Here is a 16,379-nt window from a genome sequence, read left to right on the forward strand (position 1 = left end):
AGTTTACCTCAGAGAAGATTCTTAACTAAGAAACAAAGGCATGTGGTGCTTATTGGTTCTGGGCCTTTCTTCTGAGGTCTCTCCCACAGGATAGAATCTAATGTGGCAATTTCATCCTGTCAACAATGTGTAACACAGTGTATTGTACAAATGAGTATATGACCAGTAACTGATGACTCATGTGTTAGTGGGTATAGGACAGTGACTCCATTCCTGGGGGTAGTGTTAGTAGCAAGCAACCTTGCAGGAGAGCTTTGGGTTGATCCAGTGAATGCTTTTGCGAAGGGGCTTCCCATGTAAGCCCTTTCTTACAAGTTCTTTCTTTGGAGATTCTTGTGTAGGGGACTTTCTGTGTAATTAAATTAAAACCATGCATTTGATTCTAGTAATAACCTTGAAAATAGAATAGTTATACTCAAATTGTTGTTTTGAAGGGTGTAGAGAAGTTGAAGAATGAGAGACCATGCAGCAAGAAAAGCTAACCTTTCCCCTCCCCCAGTTACATTCTGGAGATTTCCATTCCAGTTCCAAGTTCTCTTTTTAGAGCAACATTCCTCATCCAAGCAGGACAGATGGGTCTTCTATCCACACTGATGACTGTGAAATGATGCATAGCAGAGGGTTTATGTGTCTCTTCGCTCCTGGCAACTTAGAGGAGGCAGGTTGCTATAGGGCTGAGTCAGGTTCTGTGGTCCTATGGTTTGGATGACTCACTGGCTGTTCCTATGGATTATTTGGAATTTCACTGGTAGTGCTACTCCAGTTCCCTCTGATTTTTGAATGAAGGAAACTAATTTTTCTTGCCAGAGAATGTTTCAGGTCAGAGGAGATGAAAACAAGGAATCCAGGATTGGATGAGACTGGTGCACGCGTTAAATTGATGAATCTCATTTGGAAAATGCCCTTTGTTCATTTCAAGGAAAGAACTCCCTCAATTCTTTGCCTCCCTTCCCTGCTTTCTACAATTAATCCATGACATTGGAGATGACATGGGAGCTGATCTCAGAGACAGCATCCAGTACTGTCAGGACTGGTTTGGAAAGTATGTTAAGGTGAAGGAAAGGAAAGATGACGATTTCAGCTTCTGTAAAGTAACACAGATTTCTTGTAACTTTCCTTTTCGCCAGGTCGGAAATATGATAAAAATGGAAACCTTGATCCTTGGTGGTCTGCAGACTCAGAAGAAAAGTTTAAGGAAAAAACAAAGTGCATGATTAACCAGTATAGCAGCTATTATTGGAAGAAAGCTGGCTTAAATGTGAGTACAGCTGTGGTTGGCGGTGGTGGGGGGCACCTTGTGGGCCATTTTTCCTCATTTGGGCATTAGCTTGCTTTAGACCATTTGTTCTTCAAGCATGCTTCTGGGATTCACAACATCTGCATTCCCTGGGAACTTGTTAAAAATGCAAATTCTTGACTCCTGCCCAGACCTACTGAATCTCTAGGGGTGGAGTCTGGTATACTGGGAGTCTGTCACATGCCTTCAGGTAGTTGTAACAGACTTGAATTTGGAGACTCACAGGCCTACACATTAGTGACATCACAAATTCCCCAGCACAGATAAACATTAGCATTCTTAAAAATCTCATACATGTCATATTGTAAAAAAGAAGAACAAACAAACAAACAAACAAAAAAACAACCCACCATTGTTAGGTTGAATTAACAGAGATAACATCTCATTATTTTGAACCAAAAGGTCTGAGAATTGATTCGAGTTTTTAGTTAAAGATGTTTGAACAAAAGAAATGTACTTTTGAAATGTTTGTTTCATATGAATGTATATAGTTTTCCTCCATGAAGACAAAATGCAAATGGATACATGCTTTGAGGACGTGAGATTTGGTTCCTTTCCTTTTTGCCTTTGTCTTCATCACTTCTCCTTTTTTCTCTGATCTTCCCTGCCTAAGGTCAGCATTAGGAACCCTGATACACTTTTCTCCTGCGTTCAGGTAAAGATAGACACACACATAGCTTTAGTTAATTGATTTTGGTGGTGGCCTAAGAATTCCTGGTGTGAATATACCATAACCTAGTCAACTAACCTTTTACCCAGGGGTACAATTTTCAGTTAGAAATGCCGATGCAATAAATACCTTATTATGTATATATTATTTTTTCCTTGTAGGACACATTCCTATTACCACCAGAATAAAATTTCACATTTCTGAAAGGGATAGATTAAAGAATATATATCCATGGAACTCTACTTTTTTTGTTAACTTATAAGAGCCTTTTAACATAGCAGGGATGCGAAACTTCTGTTATATTATATGTATCTCCCTCAAGTGTATTACTTCTCTTTTAATATTTTTTTCTGTGTTACTTATCCTTTAAGATTTGTTTCTGTGGTATCTTTGACACATAAAATCCAAACATTTTTAAAATTCCAGGATACCGTATGTCTCTTCAATTCCCCTTTGTCTTTCTGTTTTGGCCCATGAAGATGTCTCCTCTACTCAGATTAGAGAGGAAGGAAGCTGTCTTAGCTACCTTTCTCTCTTGCTATGGTAAAAGACTACAACCAAGGCAAAAGACATCATTTCATTTGGGCCTTATGGTTTCAGAGTATTAGAGCTCATGACTATCATGGCGGGGAGTATGGCAGCAGGTAGATAGGGTTGGTGCTAGAGTAGTAGTTGAGAGCTTACATGTTGAGACAACAGCCACTAGTCAGAGAGAGAGAAAGTGAGAGAGCAAGGGGGCAAGAGAGCAAGAGAGTGAGAGAGAGTGATTCAAACAAACTGAACAGGCTTTTGAAAGTCCAAAGCCCATCCCCCAATGACACACCTACAACAAGGTCATACCTCCTAATCCCTCCCAAACAGTTCCATCAGCTGGGGACCAAGTGTTCAAATATATGAGCACATTCAAACCATCACAGGAGCCTCTTCATTTTTCCCAGGAAAGTTTTTTTTAATTGTTCTATTTTACATTTCAATCTTCATGAATGTGAAATTGATTTTTCTGTGGAGTTTAATATGAGAGTTCACTTGCTGTAGAGTCTAGGTTAGAGTTTAGAACTGTATGACTCCAGAGTCATACTAACATGTGTCTATAACATACTCTCATTCTCTTATTTTGTTTACTCATATATATGAATATATTCAAATACATATATTTAGTTTTGTTCTTCATCCCAAAGTGTCAGATACTGAGATGTAATTTTGAAAACATGTATCTTTGCCACTAGGACAATGATCATAAGAGCATATTCGCCTCAGTACAAATTCATTCAACCATCAGAGAACAGCTTCAGTCTCATTCCCATAGAAGGGCTGTGTGTGTGTGTGTGTGTGTGTGTGTGTGCGCGCGCGCACGCGCGCGCACGCGCACGCGTTTCTTTTGTGGACATAAGTGGTCAGGCTTTATTTTCCAAATTTTATTTGTAAGAGTCAGTCCCTCTGTGCCTGAATCGTTCTTTGCAGTGACAAGGGAAGAACTTAGTTGGGTCACCACAGATGCAGAATGTTAGCATCTAGTGTGCCTGGAGAGGTCAGACCTGGTCTCATGTGCTCTATTGAGATGGCTCAGAGTGTGAGGAGTTAAAAGGGATGGGCTACTCCAGAAGCTATAATTTAGATGTAAAGTTTAGAGAAAAAAAATAAGAAGAGGTATTCAAGCATGAGTATATATAAACATACATAAGAAAAATTGAGGCATGTGCCGTACAACGAAAGCTCCAGAAAAAGAGATCTACTTGGGCTTGAATACCTGACGAATGTGAGCATTTTTTCTTAATTATTCTGTCTTAGAACAACATCATTATAAGCAAAACCCAAGAAGGGTTTCCTTAGGTGAGTGAGTCATTGAGAAAGTCATTTTATGAGAAACCTGCCATTGGCTCTGAGGGAAGCTGAGCTTTACTCTTGATACTAAATAGGGTTCTGGAGAATAAATAGCATCCCAGAAGTTATTCAGCTCAGGGGCAAGGGGTTGGGCAGCTCTCCTAGCACATTAGTCAGTCACTGGATGAAATGGCTGCAGAGTCTTGGTAGAGAAGGGGAACTACTGGATGGTCCTGAAATTTTTATTTATACAAGTAACTTTGTATGATCTGAGCAGGTTATAATAGCAATTAGAGAAACAGAGTCCATGAATTTGAAGGAAAGCAAAAGGGGTGTGTGTGTGTGGGGGGGAAGGGCTAGAAGGAGGAAAGGCTTATGATGTATTATATTTTAGTTCAAAATATAAAAAACTAAAACTAAAAAAAACTAAAAACTAAAAAAACTAAATTCTAAACTAAAAGAACTAAAAAAGCAACAACAACAACAACAACAAAAAACCCCTAAATCCATGAACTGCTTTGAGATTCAGATTCTTCTTTGTTAAACAAAGGTATTGACAATGGTCCTTACCTCATTGGAATGTAGAAAAAGAATGTAGACAGTCAGAATGGTAACTTTGGGAGACTAAAGCAATGGATGTTGGGGGTTCTTGGTGATAACACTGAATCTTGTTTCCTTAAGATGTATTTTTATTTGTTAGCATCACCTGATACATCAGTAGTTGAGCTAACTTAAAAAGGAAGTCATTGGTAGGATCCACGGCTTGTGAGTTGTATATTAATATCCTGTTGCTGATGGAGCAAATTGCTATGAACTTAGTTGCTTAAAACAATACAGATTTATTCTCATAAGATTCTATAGATCAGAAGTGTGACACAAATCTCAGTGGCCTAAAAGAAAACGTCAGCATAGATGTCTTCTTTGTAGAAGGTACTGGGGAAGAGTCTGTCTTCTGCATTTTCAAAGTTTTTGAGGCTGTCTTACATTTCTTGGCTCATGACCCCTTCCTCCTTCAAAGCCAACAATGTCCAGTGTACTACTCTGGCACTCTCTTGTCTTCCTTTTCCTTTTATAATTACATTGAGCTTATCTGGACAAACCAGGATAAGGCAGTAAGTCAGCCTCTCTCTCTCTTTCAATATCCTTGACTTAATCACATCTTAAAAGTCAGTTTTGTCATTGTAGGGTAACTTATTCCTAAATGTCTGGGGATTTTGATGTAGATGTCTTTAAGAAGCCAATATTCTGCCTACTATACAGGGGTTGGTGAACCCTTAAGCTAGATAGTAAATACTGAACTGTCCTTGTAGCAAGAAAGGAAACAGACTGTGTTGTCTTTGGCTTGTGGGATGTATAAACTTAGACTTTCTATCCTAGCTCATTTATGGTTTTAAGAAACAGTTGAGAAGAATGTCTCCCCATGCTTGGCTGGGTGTCATACATATTTCAAACCTTGACCTTGTAGTCTGTACCCTTTCTACTTGATTTTTTGTTCCCCCAAGAGAACAACTTTCATTTTAATGTTTCATAGAAATAGCTGAAGGTAAAATGATAATGGTTGGTGCTGAAATTTTGTTCCTGTGTGGATGGCAAATTTTTAGAGTCATAGGGACAGTGAGAAAAAGTCTCAAATTATGTGAGTTAGTCAGAGAAATTCACCTGGATATTGACATTTCTATTTTTTCTATTAAACTAGAGCCACTGAGAATAATGTTAACATTTTCTTGGCGCTGGCTTGATTGATGAGAATAAAGAGGTGGGTGAGAAAGTGATGCAGAGAGTCGTGAGATAGGAATGTCTCCATTCAGGAGCCCCTTGCTGGGGCTCGTTTACCGTCTCACAGCACATCACGTCTACTTCTGGAAATGTAATTTTCTCCTTAAAACATGACATGTTTGCATCTTATAATATATACACGCCTTTTGCTGAATTCTAGTTGACTGTGGAACACTTTCTATTTTTCTTTCTCTTAGGTGAAAGGGAAGAGGACCCTGGGAGAAAATATTGCTGATAATGGAGGTCTACGAGAAGCTTTTAGGGTACTCACCATTACCTTTACTGGGCTTTAAAAACTGCATTGTGGAAGCATGCATGGGTGCACTTCAGTGTATAGTACCAACATGGTGTTGAGGAATATGACATTTTGGATTCTCTAAAATACATTTGTGTTTCTACATGGACTCTGCTATACTCTAATAGATAACTAGAGTTGCATTTTCTTTTTCTTTTGTAGTATTGAGTCATCCTAAATAATAATGGTTATTAAGAATTGTATATTTAAAATTTAGTTTACCGATAATACACTCAGAATCATATTAACGGATGCCACAGGACTCTCCTTGGGGCTAAGTTCATGTGAATTTTCTTGAAGTAAAGCTTTCTCTCTCTTCTTCCTTATCATTTTATTATTAAGCCTCACACTTCTAACTTATTCTGGAGGCTACTCATTCTCACACATTGGGCCAGTGAAAGTCCATAAGAGTGTTTATACCATCTCTCAGTGTGTAGTTAGGAAATAAACATAATGATAACATGGACAGATTTGCATAAAACTGAATACATTTCTTTTAAAGACCAGGTTATGGTTCTAAAGTGTTATCTTTTCTATATTCTACTTAAAACAAGTTTTATTTTACTAAATGATACTATAAAATGATGATATGTTTTCTTGTTGATAAAATTTTAAGAGTAATATGTTAATCCCACTCCAGTTAATTACTAAAGCAGTTGTATATGGTGTTAAATTTGTTTGTCTCTCCTTGGAATGGAAAGAACACCTTTTAAAGAGTTACTTAGTATCTGATCACTGTGGCCCAGTAGCTTTGTTATGCATAGAGTATAAGGTTCCCATTTGTTGTTTTGCTTTTGTTTTCCCAGACATAGTCTCACTCTGTAGTCCAGGCTGACCTCAAACTCATGGCAATGTTCCTGCCACAGCCTCCCAAATGCTGGGATGACAGACAGGTACCACCATGCTTGGGTAGCACCGTGAGGTATAAAGTGCTTTATCAGATGCACCTGTTTCACTAGTAGGCAAAATGGCACTGGGTTGCATTTCCAGGTGTTTGTTTTCATAAAGGAAACCCAACACAGTGCATTTTACACATGACAGGGATATGTATTTCATGCTTTTGTGTTGAGTATGAAGAGAGAAGAATTGTCATTGATGATTTTCACCTGTTCTGCTTCCATCACTAGGCTTACAGGAAATGGATAAATGACAGAAGACAGGGAGTTGAAGAGCCTCTCCTACCAGGCATCACATTCACCAACAACCAGCTCTTCTTCTTGAGTTATGCTCATGTGAGTAAACTGAGGAAAGGGCAAAAAGATGAAAATATATGCCCTCAATCAAAGGTTTGGAAGAAAAGTTCACTGGTATGACTTTGACCAAAGCCACCACTTAATCTTGTGTCAGTACTGGGTCTGCTACAGAAATAGTACCAAAAAACACACCCTCAAAATAGTGTTTCCTTGTTAGAATGGACAAACAGGACCAAATAAAGGCCCATGGTTTGTTTTTATTTATAGATAATAAATTATGTTTTGATTGGAAAAAGGCTACACTCTGTCACTTACACATTGTCTGAGGTTACTTTGTGTAAAATGGCCGAGTTGAATAGTTGAAACAGGGACCTTATGGTTTTCAAATGTTCAAGCACTTATTATCTGTTTTTTCCAGAAGAATTTTGCTCAGCTCTGATCTAGAGGACTAAATACAAGGGTCCATCTGTTCTTACTACTTATAGTATAGTCCATAATAACAGTTTGTAAATGAAATAAGCTAATGGAGAGAGATGCTGTGATTAAAATGTTTCTGATGTCTTCAAATACAATATTTTTGTCAAACTGAAGAAATTTGGGGCTAAAAGAGTAATCCTATTTTTTTTTAAATCACCATTGAGAAATTTCTCTTCAAGCCCCTCTTCTTACAGAATGAAGAGATTTTCACTCTTTTGTATATTGAAGGAAGTCTTTTTATGTGGAACATGTTATTTTCTATCCTGGAAAGGCACTAGAGAACAGTAACAACCATAATGTGTTTTCAGGAATCTCATAAATGATTATGAAACATAGTCAATACTATATAATAATGTAAGCAAAGTATATAAGAAAAAATAACCTAAGAGATGAGGTAAAATCGAATGTGAAAAGTAAGCTCACACGGGCTAGCTTCTGAGGAAATTAAGGAATTTCATTCCAAGAACATCTTTAAAAACACATTCATAAATATAGGGAGAGATGATTTGTCATTATCAAAATAGCAGTAGGCCATTAGCTTTCCTGCCCTCTCTGTGCCTGTAGTTGCTATCACTTGCTAATTTGTTTCTCATGCTTTTTTCATGCATTTTTATACTTCTGGTTCTTCCAATGTCCATTTCTACTTATTTAGTAGATGTTAACAGCCTTTTTCTAACTAATCTCTAATTTCTTCCTTTTCCTATATTCTTCCTTTTCCTATATATTTATTCTGCCAGATAAATCCTTCAAAAATATTGTTTTATTTTTCTGTTCAAGGACAATGTTTAAACATAGTTGTAACACTTAGGCCTGCCAATCAGTACTTCAGAAATCTGACATAAGCCTTTCTCTCCCCTGGTCACTCATTGATGCTCAATCAAGCTGAATGTCTTTCCCATCCCTTAATCATTTTTAAATTCCCCTTTCCATCCAAATGCTTTCCTATATATTCATCTATCCTAGAAGTATTCATAGTTCAAGATTATATCATGTTTCAAGATGTATTTAAACCAGTATTAAGTAGGTTATACCTCAGAAAGAAACAACATAGTGAAAGCATATTTCTTGTTCTTGCTCCATGTCTAGTGTGTGTCATCATTGGGGCTCTGCCCATAGTTTTTACTCAAGGAATTGGGTTTTGGAGTATTTCATCTTGACATGTGCTTTCATGGAACCAAACAGTATAAAAGAAATAAGAGGAAATCTGCATTGACCTTTTTATTTGCTGTGTGAGTGTGTGTGTATGTGTGTGTGTGTGTGTGTGTGTGTGTGTGTGTGTGTGTGTGTGGTGTGTACTTACTAGTGTGTAGGTATGCATGTGTGTATGGAAGTCAGAAGTTGATGTTGAGTGTATTTCTTTGATTGCTTTTCACCTTTATTTTTTGATACATGGTCTTTCACTGAACCCAAAGTACATCAATTTGGCTATGTTGTTTGGCCACTGAATTCCACCTTTCTCTACCACCGCCCTCATTCCACACTCTCAGATCTGTGGTTACAGGCACATGCCATCATGCCCAGGTTTTTACATAGGTTTTATGAATCTGAATGCAGGTCTTCATGCTTATACCAGACACATTACAGATTGAAGCCTCTATTCAACTCCAATAGACTCTTAATGTAACAACTTAAATTGGTCCTAAGACTATTAAAATTGATAATAAGTTTTCTTAAATTTTTATTAGGAAATGGAATATATAACTTCTAATATTTACTAGTCAGAACAAGTCAGATAGTCCTGTCTAACTTCAAAGGATATAGAGACAAGTATTCTCCAGAGCCCAGACCAGGATGCATCTATATTCAGTATACCTCATGATTATGCTAAACCCTGGTATGGTTCACTTAGTTTATTCATTGAAATGTATATGATTAAATTTAATAAAGGTTATTTAAAAAATTAAATTAATAAGCTGAATACATTGGTCACTTCCTGGGTACACGTGATTCTCTTAATTTAAGTAATTTGCCTAGAAACCTTCCTAATTTACTGACATTATGTAATTCACACTGATAAAACCTTTTGTTCGGGGTTTGAATAATAGATGTTACTGTTGCTCAAAGTTTTATCTGATCCACTAAAACTGCTTGCTATCCAATTCCAAAATTATTCTTTAGTTCAAGTTGGATAAGTTAATAAAATAGGAAATACATAATTGGAGTAGAAGCATATTTACAAGGGTGTCTTTATTTTTAGGTGAGGTGCAATTCGTACAGACCAGAAGCTGCCAGAGAACAAGTCCAGATTGGTGCTCACAGTCCTCCACAATTTCGGTAAACGAGTAAATGGGTGACAGCAGGTTTTAACTATGCATCTCCACATTCTGTGCCCCCAACCATACCAGTGTGCTGCCAGATGGGAGATATGAGCAAAAGTCTACACAATGAAATATATAATCTCCATTTTGTAGACAACAGAATCTAACCAAACAGGAACTAAGCATCTCTTGTTTCATTAGTAGTAAGCCTATCTTCTTAGTGTCTTTTCAACTACATTTCTGCTTAGTGTTACATCAAGTGAGGTTTCATAATGAGGTTTAATCATGGTGAGGCTTCAAAAGTAATTGCAATCCAAATCAGTTTTAATATTAAGTTTCAGATATAGAATTAGAATTGTGCAGGGCCAGAGAATTGATTTGGTGGCTAAGAGCATTGCTACTCTTGTAGAAGATTCAGGTTCAAGTTCAGTTTCTAGCACCTACATGATGGCTCATAACAACCAGGAACTCAAATACCAGGGGATCTGAGTTCTTTTTCCAGTCTCCAAGGCCTCCAAGCATGCACATGGTACACATACATGCAGTGAAATATTCATACATATTTTATGCTTTTGGAAGACAATAATCCATAGATGCCCTTAGTATATCAGATCACTGCTCATTAACAGGAATATTGGATTTGCCTAACCATCTATTTTAGCAGGGAGGTCTGGGCAAAAAGTAAATTCAAAATGGATTTTATGATCTTAGAAGAGGATATGATCTGATGAACAATTCTGCTTATAAGCTTCTAGAATTATGATTTACTCTGGTCTGTTTTCTCTTTAAAAGTATTCTATGTGATAGCTCTTGTTTTCCCCCTACACTGTAAATTTACAAACAGAAACAAATATGCCCCTTTCGCAACACAAAGGAATATATATATATATAATATATGATATATATATATATATATATTAGTCTTTAGCAAATATATTAATCTTCAGCAATTATAATTCATATCTAGAGTCAGAGACATTGCAGTTTGGTTTTCATCTTGTATCACCCTTTGAAACAATTGCTTATACACGAAGGGAAAAAGATTAACAACTGTAATTTCAGAATGTATAAAATATTAAGTAAAAACAAAATTAAGGTTGATATTACTTATCCTGGACTAGGTTCTGTAGCTTGAGAGAAATTTCCTGAAGTAGAGGACAGTTAATTATACAGAGAAATCTAAGAAGTCATGGTAATTTATAGTTATTCTTTGCTTAGAACATATTATACCTGGATATCTTTATGTTTAATATTTAAATGAACCATTAGCATATCATAAGAAAGTCATCTAGGATATCCTCTATATTTTAAAATTTTATTCCTAAAACCTTGCTTTAGAAATGCTTCAAAATTGACTATAAATTACCCACTAGCATAAAAATCTAATCACTGTGCTGGAAATTCTCCCCCACTGGGCTGAACTGTCATGAAGGCTGACAATTTCTAATGGACTAAAATGTGCTCCCACTGAAAAATGCAGCAGATGAAACCACACAGTAGATTAATTACTCAACAGATAAGTTTTAGAAACTAATTTCATCTTACTAACTAGTTGCCTGAAATGTTGGAGTTTTGCTAATAATTTATAGAGTATACTTACTTATTATCAGCTGTATTCTATCTTTAACACTTGCCTAAGGTGAATCACACCATGATATATGCATCCCTACTTATACACTCCAACGAAACTCAAGATATTATGGGGATTTGCTGGATACAGGCTATTGCATTCATTCAAATGCCCAGAGCTAACAAAGTCATTAGGGAAAAAATAGAATGCTGAGTTAAATTTTAGTAAATCCTTTAAATGTTCAGTTGAATAAGAAATTGATGAGGGGGAGGTTTTTGCCTGACTTCTTACTGATATCTGCAGTAAGTATAGATTCTGAGTATAGAGAAAAATCACACAATGAAAATACCGCTTCCAAAAGATAGTTACAATCAAAGTGTTGCGTAGGATTCTGCAGTCTCCATTTCAGTCAGGAACTTGTGCATGTACCAGATTCTGGAGCTAAAACCCAGGGCAGAATGACTCATCTGTAACAGATTCTATTGGTTGATTCTTAACCAGATAGTAGGTAGATGTGAATCTCCAAATTAGTAAGAATTTAGAGAAAGTATTTTGGTACATTGAATGCATTGTTAAAAACTAATTGGAAATGCACCAAGAGGGATGGCTTTTATAATATTGTACTGAGAGAGAAAGAGCCAAAAACAAAGTTGTATGCAGTGGACATTTCATTCATATCAAGTTCAAACACAGGTAGTGTTGTGGTACTAAACGATACAGTAGTTTTTCGAGTGCTTGAGATACCTTTCCTTGATCCCTGAATAGTAGTAACAGACACATCTGAAAAAAGAATAGTGCTTTCTATATTTATGATTTTTGCCCTTTGTGCCAGCTATACAAGATTTAGAAATTAATTTCATTTTACTAACTAGTTGCCTGAAATGTTGGGGTTTTTTTTGCTAATAATTTACAGAGTATACTTACTATCAATTATATTCTATCGTTAACACTTGCCAAAAGTAATTTTTTTGAAATTAGAAAAAAGAAGTCTTGGAGATGATACAGTTGTGTAGGAATTTGAAGACTTGGAAGAGTACTATGACTCCTGGCCAGGCTTTGGGGAAATGTTGGTTTTCATTCTCGATGACATTAATTTCTTTTCTTAATTATCTGAGCTTTAGTTGTCTTCCTTGTAAACAGATTAAATGTGTGCAAATGTCCTTTTGTAGCAATGGACTGTTTTATCCAGAATCTGTGGATGTGTATGAGTTGAGTGACAATGTACTTTTGTCATCTCTTATTTTCAGGGTCAATGGTGCCATTAGCAACTTTGAAGAATTTCAGAAAGCTTTTAACTGTCCAAAGAATTCCACCATGAACAGAGGCGTGAATTCCTGTCGACTCTGGTAGCTGGAGTGCTGGTTTCTACTGTCCTGACAGAGCTGAGGAGTGCCAGTAGAGGTGGCTCTGATGTACTCAGCACACACTGCTTTCTGCCTTTATTTCACTGAGGACTTTTATTTTTAATGCATTTTCATTATTTCGGTAGATGACTTGCTTGGATCTAAACAGTATCTGTTCAAAGTCCGTGGGCTTATAAAAGAATTTAAAAACTGAACCAAATATATTTCATTAGAAAGCCAAACCAATGAAAACAAATGTCAAAGCTACTTGGTTAAACTGGCATCCTTATTATCTGTTTTGGTTAGCCACAGCTAGGTGGTACATAGAATTTCAATCTATAGCTTTGCAGGGGACCTGAGTAGAGTGTATCCATAGAAAGGATCAGTCTATGAAAATTGTCACCCTCAGTGATGAAGATGTATGCTCTGTGGTGTGCAATCAATATGTAGTATTTCTTATTTCTAAAGGTAGTTAAATTAGAAATTTGTTGGATCTCTATTTTATAATTTCTGATAAAGTTTTTCCCTTCAGTTTTGGAAAATTGTATCTCAGAACTTATATCCAATGTAACTAACCATTTAAGTCAGCATCAATAAAGATGGCACATAGTCTGTTAGGCAAAATATTTGGGGTTTATAAAATAGGGGGAAGGGATGGATCTTTAACTGCCAGCAGTATTAAAAAAATAACAACAAAACTAGCCACATAACAACAAAGGTTCTAGGAAATGAACTCTCCAGATGTTGGTCTTGTCCCTATGAAGCTCCATCTATTTGGTGGATACCAGTCATGGAGCAGTTCCTGTTTTGTTTTGGCATGCTCAGGTGTATCTCCTAACTCTGAACTGAGCAGACATTGAGAAAAGAATGTTCTGTTTCCATGTCAGGAACATATGGCTTTCATTCCTTTTAGTACAACTATATAAACACCACACTGAGGAGGGAGTAAATGCTCTTCCATCTCAGCCCACTTAATGTTCCATCTCTGTAAAAGAAAATCCCTTTCAGAAACTTTTAGAAAGAATCCAATTTAAAAAATCCTGCCTCGATCTAAGGAACACAAATTTATTTTTTAAGTCTTACGAAGGGTTTATTTAAAAAAAAAAAGCAGTACTGTATTTTGATCCTTAGAGCATTATTGTTTTAATCAGCATTTTTAGTGTTAATTAATTAACAGTGTATATGTATGTAGGATAAAACTGTTATCACATTTAAGAGTGTGTGTAGGATAAAATTGTAATGGCATTCCAGTGGCTACTTTGTTTTCTTGTTTATGTTTATTTTTATTTAGTATAGGCATTTCCCTGCCCCCATCGCATTATTCATTGTACATGGGGTGCTGGGTTAAGTGGGCCAACGGAAATATTTCAAAAGCAAAATGACAAATTCAGATGAACCACAGGAGGTCATTTTGTATCCTTGTGACTTGTCATTCTTTGGCAAAAAAATGTAAGTGGGAGCCACGTCCTTTTGTAACCATGGGAACTTCCGAAGGGAAAAAAATGGAAGGGCACCATCACGAGGAAAACAATTACACTGCATTAGTCCGAGGAGAGTGATTTTCCCCTTGACTTCCTCCTCTCTGAATGGATACACTTCTGAAGGGCAGCAGCCTTTTCCTCCTCTTAACCATGGTTTAATGTGACCTTGATTTGTATTTCTAAAAACAAGCAGTATTATTTCAGGTGTTAGAAGTATATGTGCTTTTTCTCTGGTGTAAGCATTCTGATTTGATAATCCTCATTTTATTCCTATACTTGGACACTTAAGAATAGCTGAAGTTTGTCATGATTATATAAATAGTGCATTCCTTCTAGATTTCCTTTTTAAAAATTCCAAAGAAACACATTCCTGCAGGTCAGAGAGAGTGTTTGATAAAGCTATAGAATTAATACTTTTGAAATGGTATTGACATTTGTTGATTAAGGACAACAGGCTAGTGATTAGTTGGAGCTCTCCCAATTTCTGGATGGCAGGACTAAGTAACTTGGTGTATCTTAGTTTATCAAGAGATACAGAATCACTTCTAGTAGCCACACACATTTTCTACAAGAATTAGCTTTCCAAATGTTTCTGTTTAACCCTCCAAATTACAGTATTGTTCTTCTTTGTGAGACTGATTTCTTAAAGAAATAGACACCAATTAAGTGGTAGCAAGAAGGTCAGACATACCTGGAGGGATGGAAAGAAAGCAGGAGAGCTGGCCTAAGGAAAACAAGACAGAATTTGGTTCTCCTTGTTAAACATGTCCACCAGAGGGGAGCCACAAAGGCTTAAAAATAATTATGGTAAATCAAAAGGAAATGAAATATTGGCTCTCAGGCAAGGGCTGCAACAACACTCTGCTCTGAGTCATAGAGCAGCTGTTCTGCAAGTTGACTATTAACTGAGCATTTGAAGGAAGGAAGTTTTCTTTTTTATGTGTGGGATATTCTCTTGTGTGAGTCAAGGATTCTGTATATTGAAAGCTGTGGTGTTTGGCCATACTGCCATTGCCCAAAGCTTGCTGAGCTTTTCACCAAGTGCTCGGCACAGGCCTCCAACACCGCCCCCCCCCCCAGTTTATGAGATGGATTGGGACATGACTGATAGATGCAAGCTCAGAATTCGTAAATTATCCTCAAGCTTATTTAGTGCCTTACCTCAATGGAGCTTAAAGCATAGCCCATCAATTTTCTCTTATTTAGCCCTGGAGCATCGCTAAGAAGAAACTAAGAACTATGGCTTGCCAGACAGATGGTGCTCATGCCAGAGAAATGGGAAGGCTTAAAATTGCTTGTCAAATATTTCACAGCCTGGACAGATAGTCTTTGTGCTATGGGCTTCTGACCTTTGGATTAACTTGCATCTCTTAGATTATTATCTTTCTTAATATGTTTATTCAACCAGTATTTCTAAAATTGCTTAGTATTTGGTAGCCACCACCTTTGATATTTTGAACATAATGTCTCAGTTGCATCTTAAATCATGGAAGAATACATGATTATTTCATAGAGTAACATCCTTATCAGCAGTGGCACTACCCTATTTTTTTTGAAAAAAGATGTTTTCAGATTGTGCATTTAAAGAACAAATCTATGTGGTCACTAGCAGACAGACTAGTGGTTGTGATTTTTTTCCGTTGTAAAACAATGAGAATCATCATTTCAAGGACAATAAAACATTGGTGAAAGGTTTTCTGTTGCCCTCTTTTTTGCAAATGATTACAACCTATAATGTATGTGCTTATGTATTAAGGTGTGCTTTAAAAGATAATTGCTAGAAAACTATACAAACCACTGCAACTATCTAAATTTCTTGCTTTGGCAATGTAGGACTTGAATGTAGTGACTTTCTCTGTAGACAATGAGAGATGGTCATTACATTCCTTCTAGGATATAAGTCAGCAGATATAGTTTATTTCCTTTCAAATAATATTCCTGCTGAGGGAAAAGAGAGACCTCTGAGGTAGTGCTGGTCACACAAAAGTAACAATGCACAAGACCATTGCTATCAAAGCAAAGAATCTCTATGTGCTGTCACTGTGCTTTAATAATACAGGCAATTTGTAGCCATTCATTCGGCACATGGTAACTGAGCATCTATTCTATTGAAATCACTGAGCCAGCTATATTCAGGTGGATAATATACAATCTCTGGCTTCAATGGGCTGTCTGGTTTAACAGGGGATATGGATATT

The 16,379-nt window shown here is 36.6% G+C and overlaps 1 protein-coding gene across 1 annotated transcript in view; it reads left to right on the forward strand.

The window, feature by feature from the left end:
- Window positions 1–15,876, forward strand: part of Phex (phosphate regulating endopeptidase homolog X-linked) — a 192,072-nt gene extending 176,196 nt beyond the window's left edge. The window contains exons 19-23 of the mRNA XM_037199438.1: window positions 1,128–1,258; window positions 5,762–5,827; window positions 6,987–7,091; window positions 9,727–9,803; window positions 12,605–15,876. Coding sequence (XP_037055333.1) covers window positions 1,128–1,258; window positions 5,762–5,827; window positions 6,987–7,091; window positions 9,727–9,803; window positions 12,605–12,707 — 482 coding nt within the window. The 3' untranslated portion in view covers window positions 12,708–15,876. The remainder of the gene's footprint in view (window positions 1–1,127; window positions 1,259–5,761; window positions 5,828–6,986; window positions 7,092–9,726; window positions 9,804–12,604) is intronic.
- The last annotated feature ends 503 nt before the right edge of the window (window positions 15,877–16,379 follow it).

The sequence above is a fragment of the Peromyscus leucopus genome, chromosome X (genome assembly GCF_004664715.2).
Source record: "Peromyscus leucopus breed LL Stock chromosome X, UCI_PerLeu_2.1, whole genome shotgun sequence".
NCBI lineage: Eukaryota > Metazoa > Chordata > Mammalia > Rodentia > Cricetidae > Peromyscus > Peromyscus leucopus.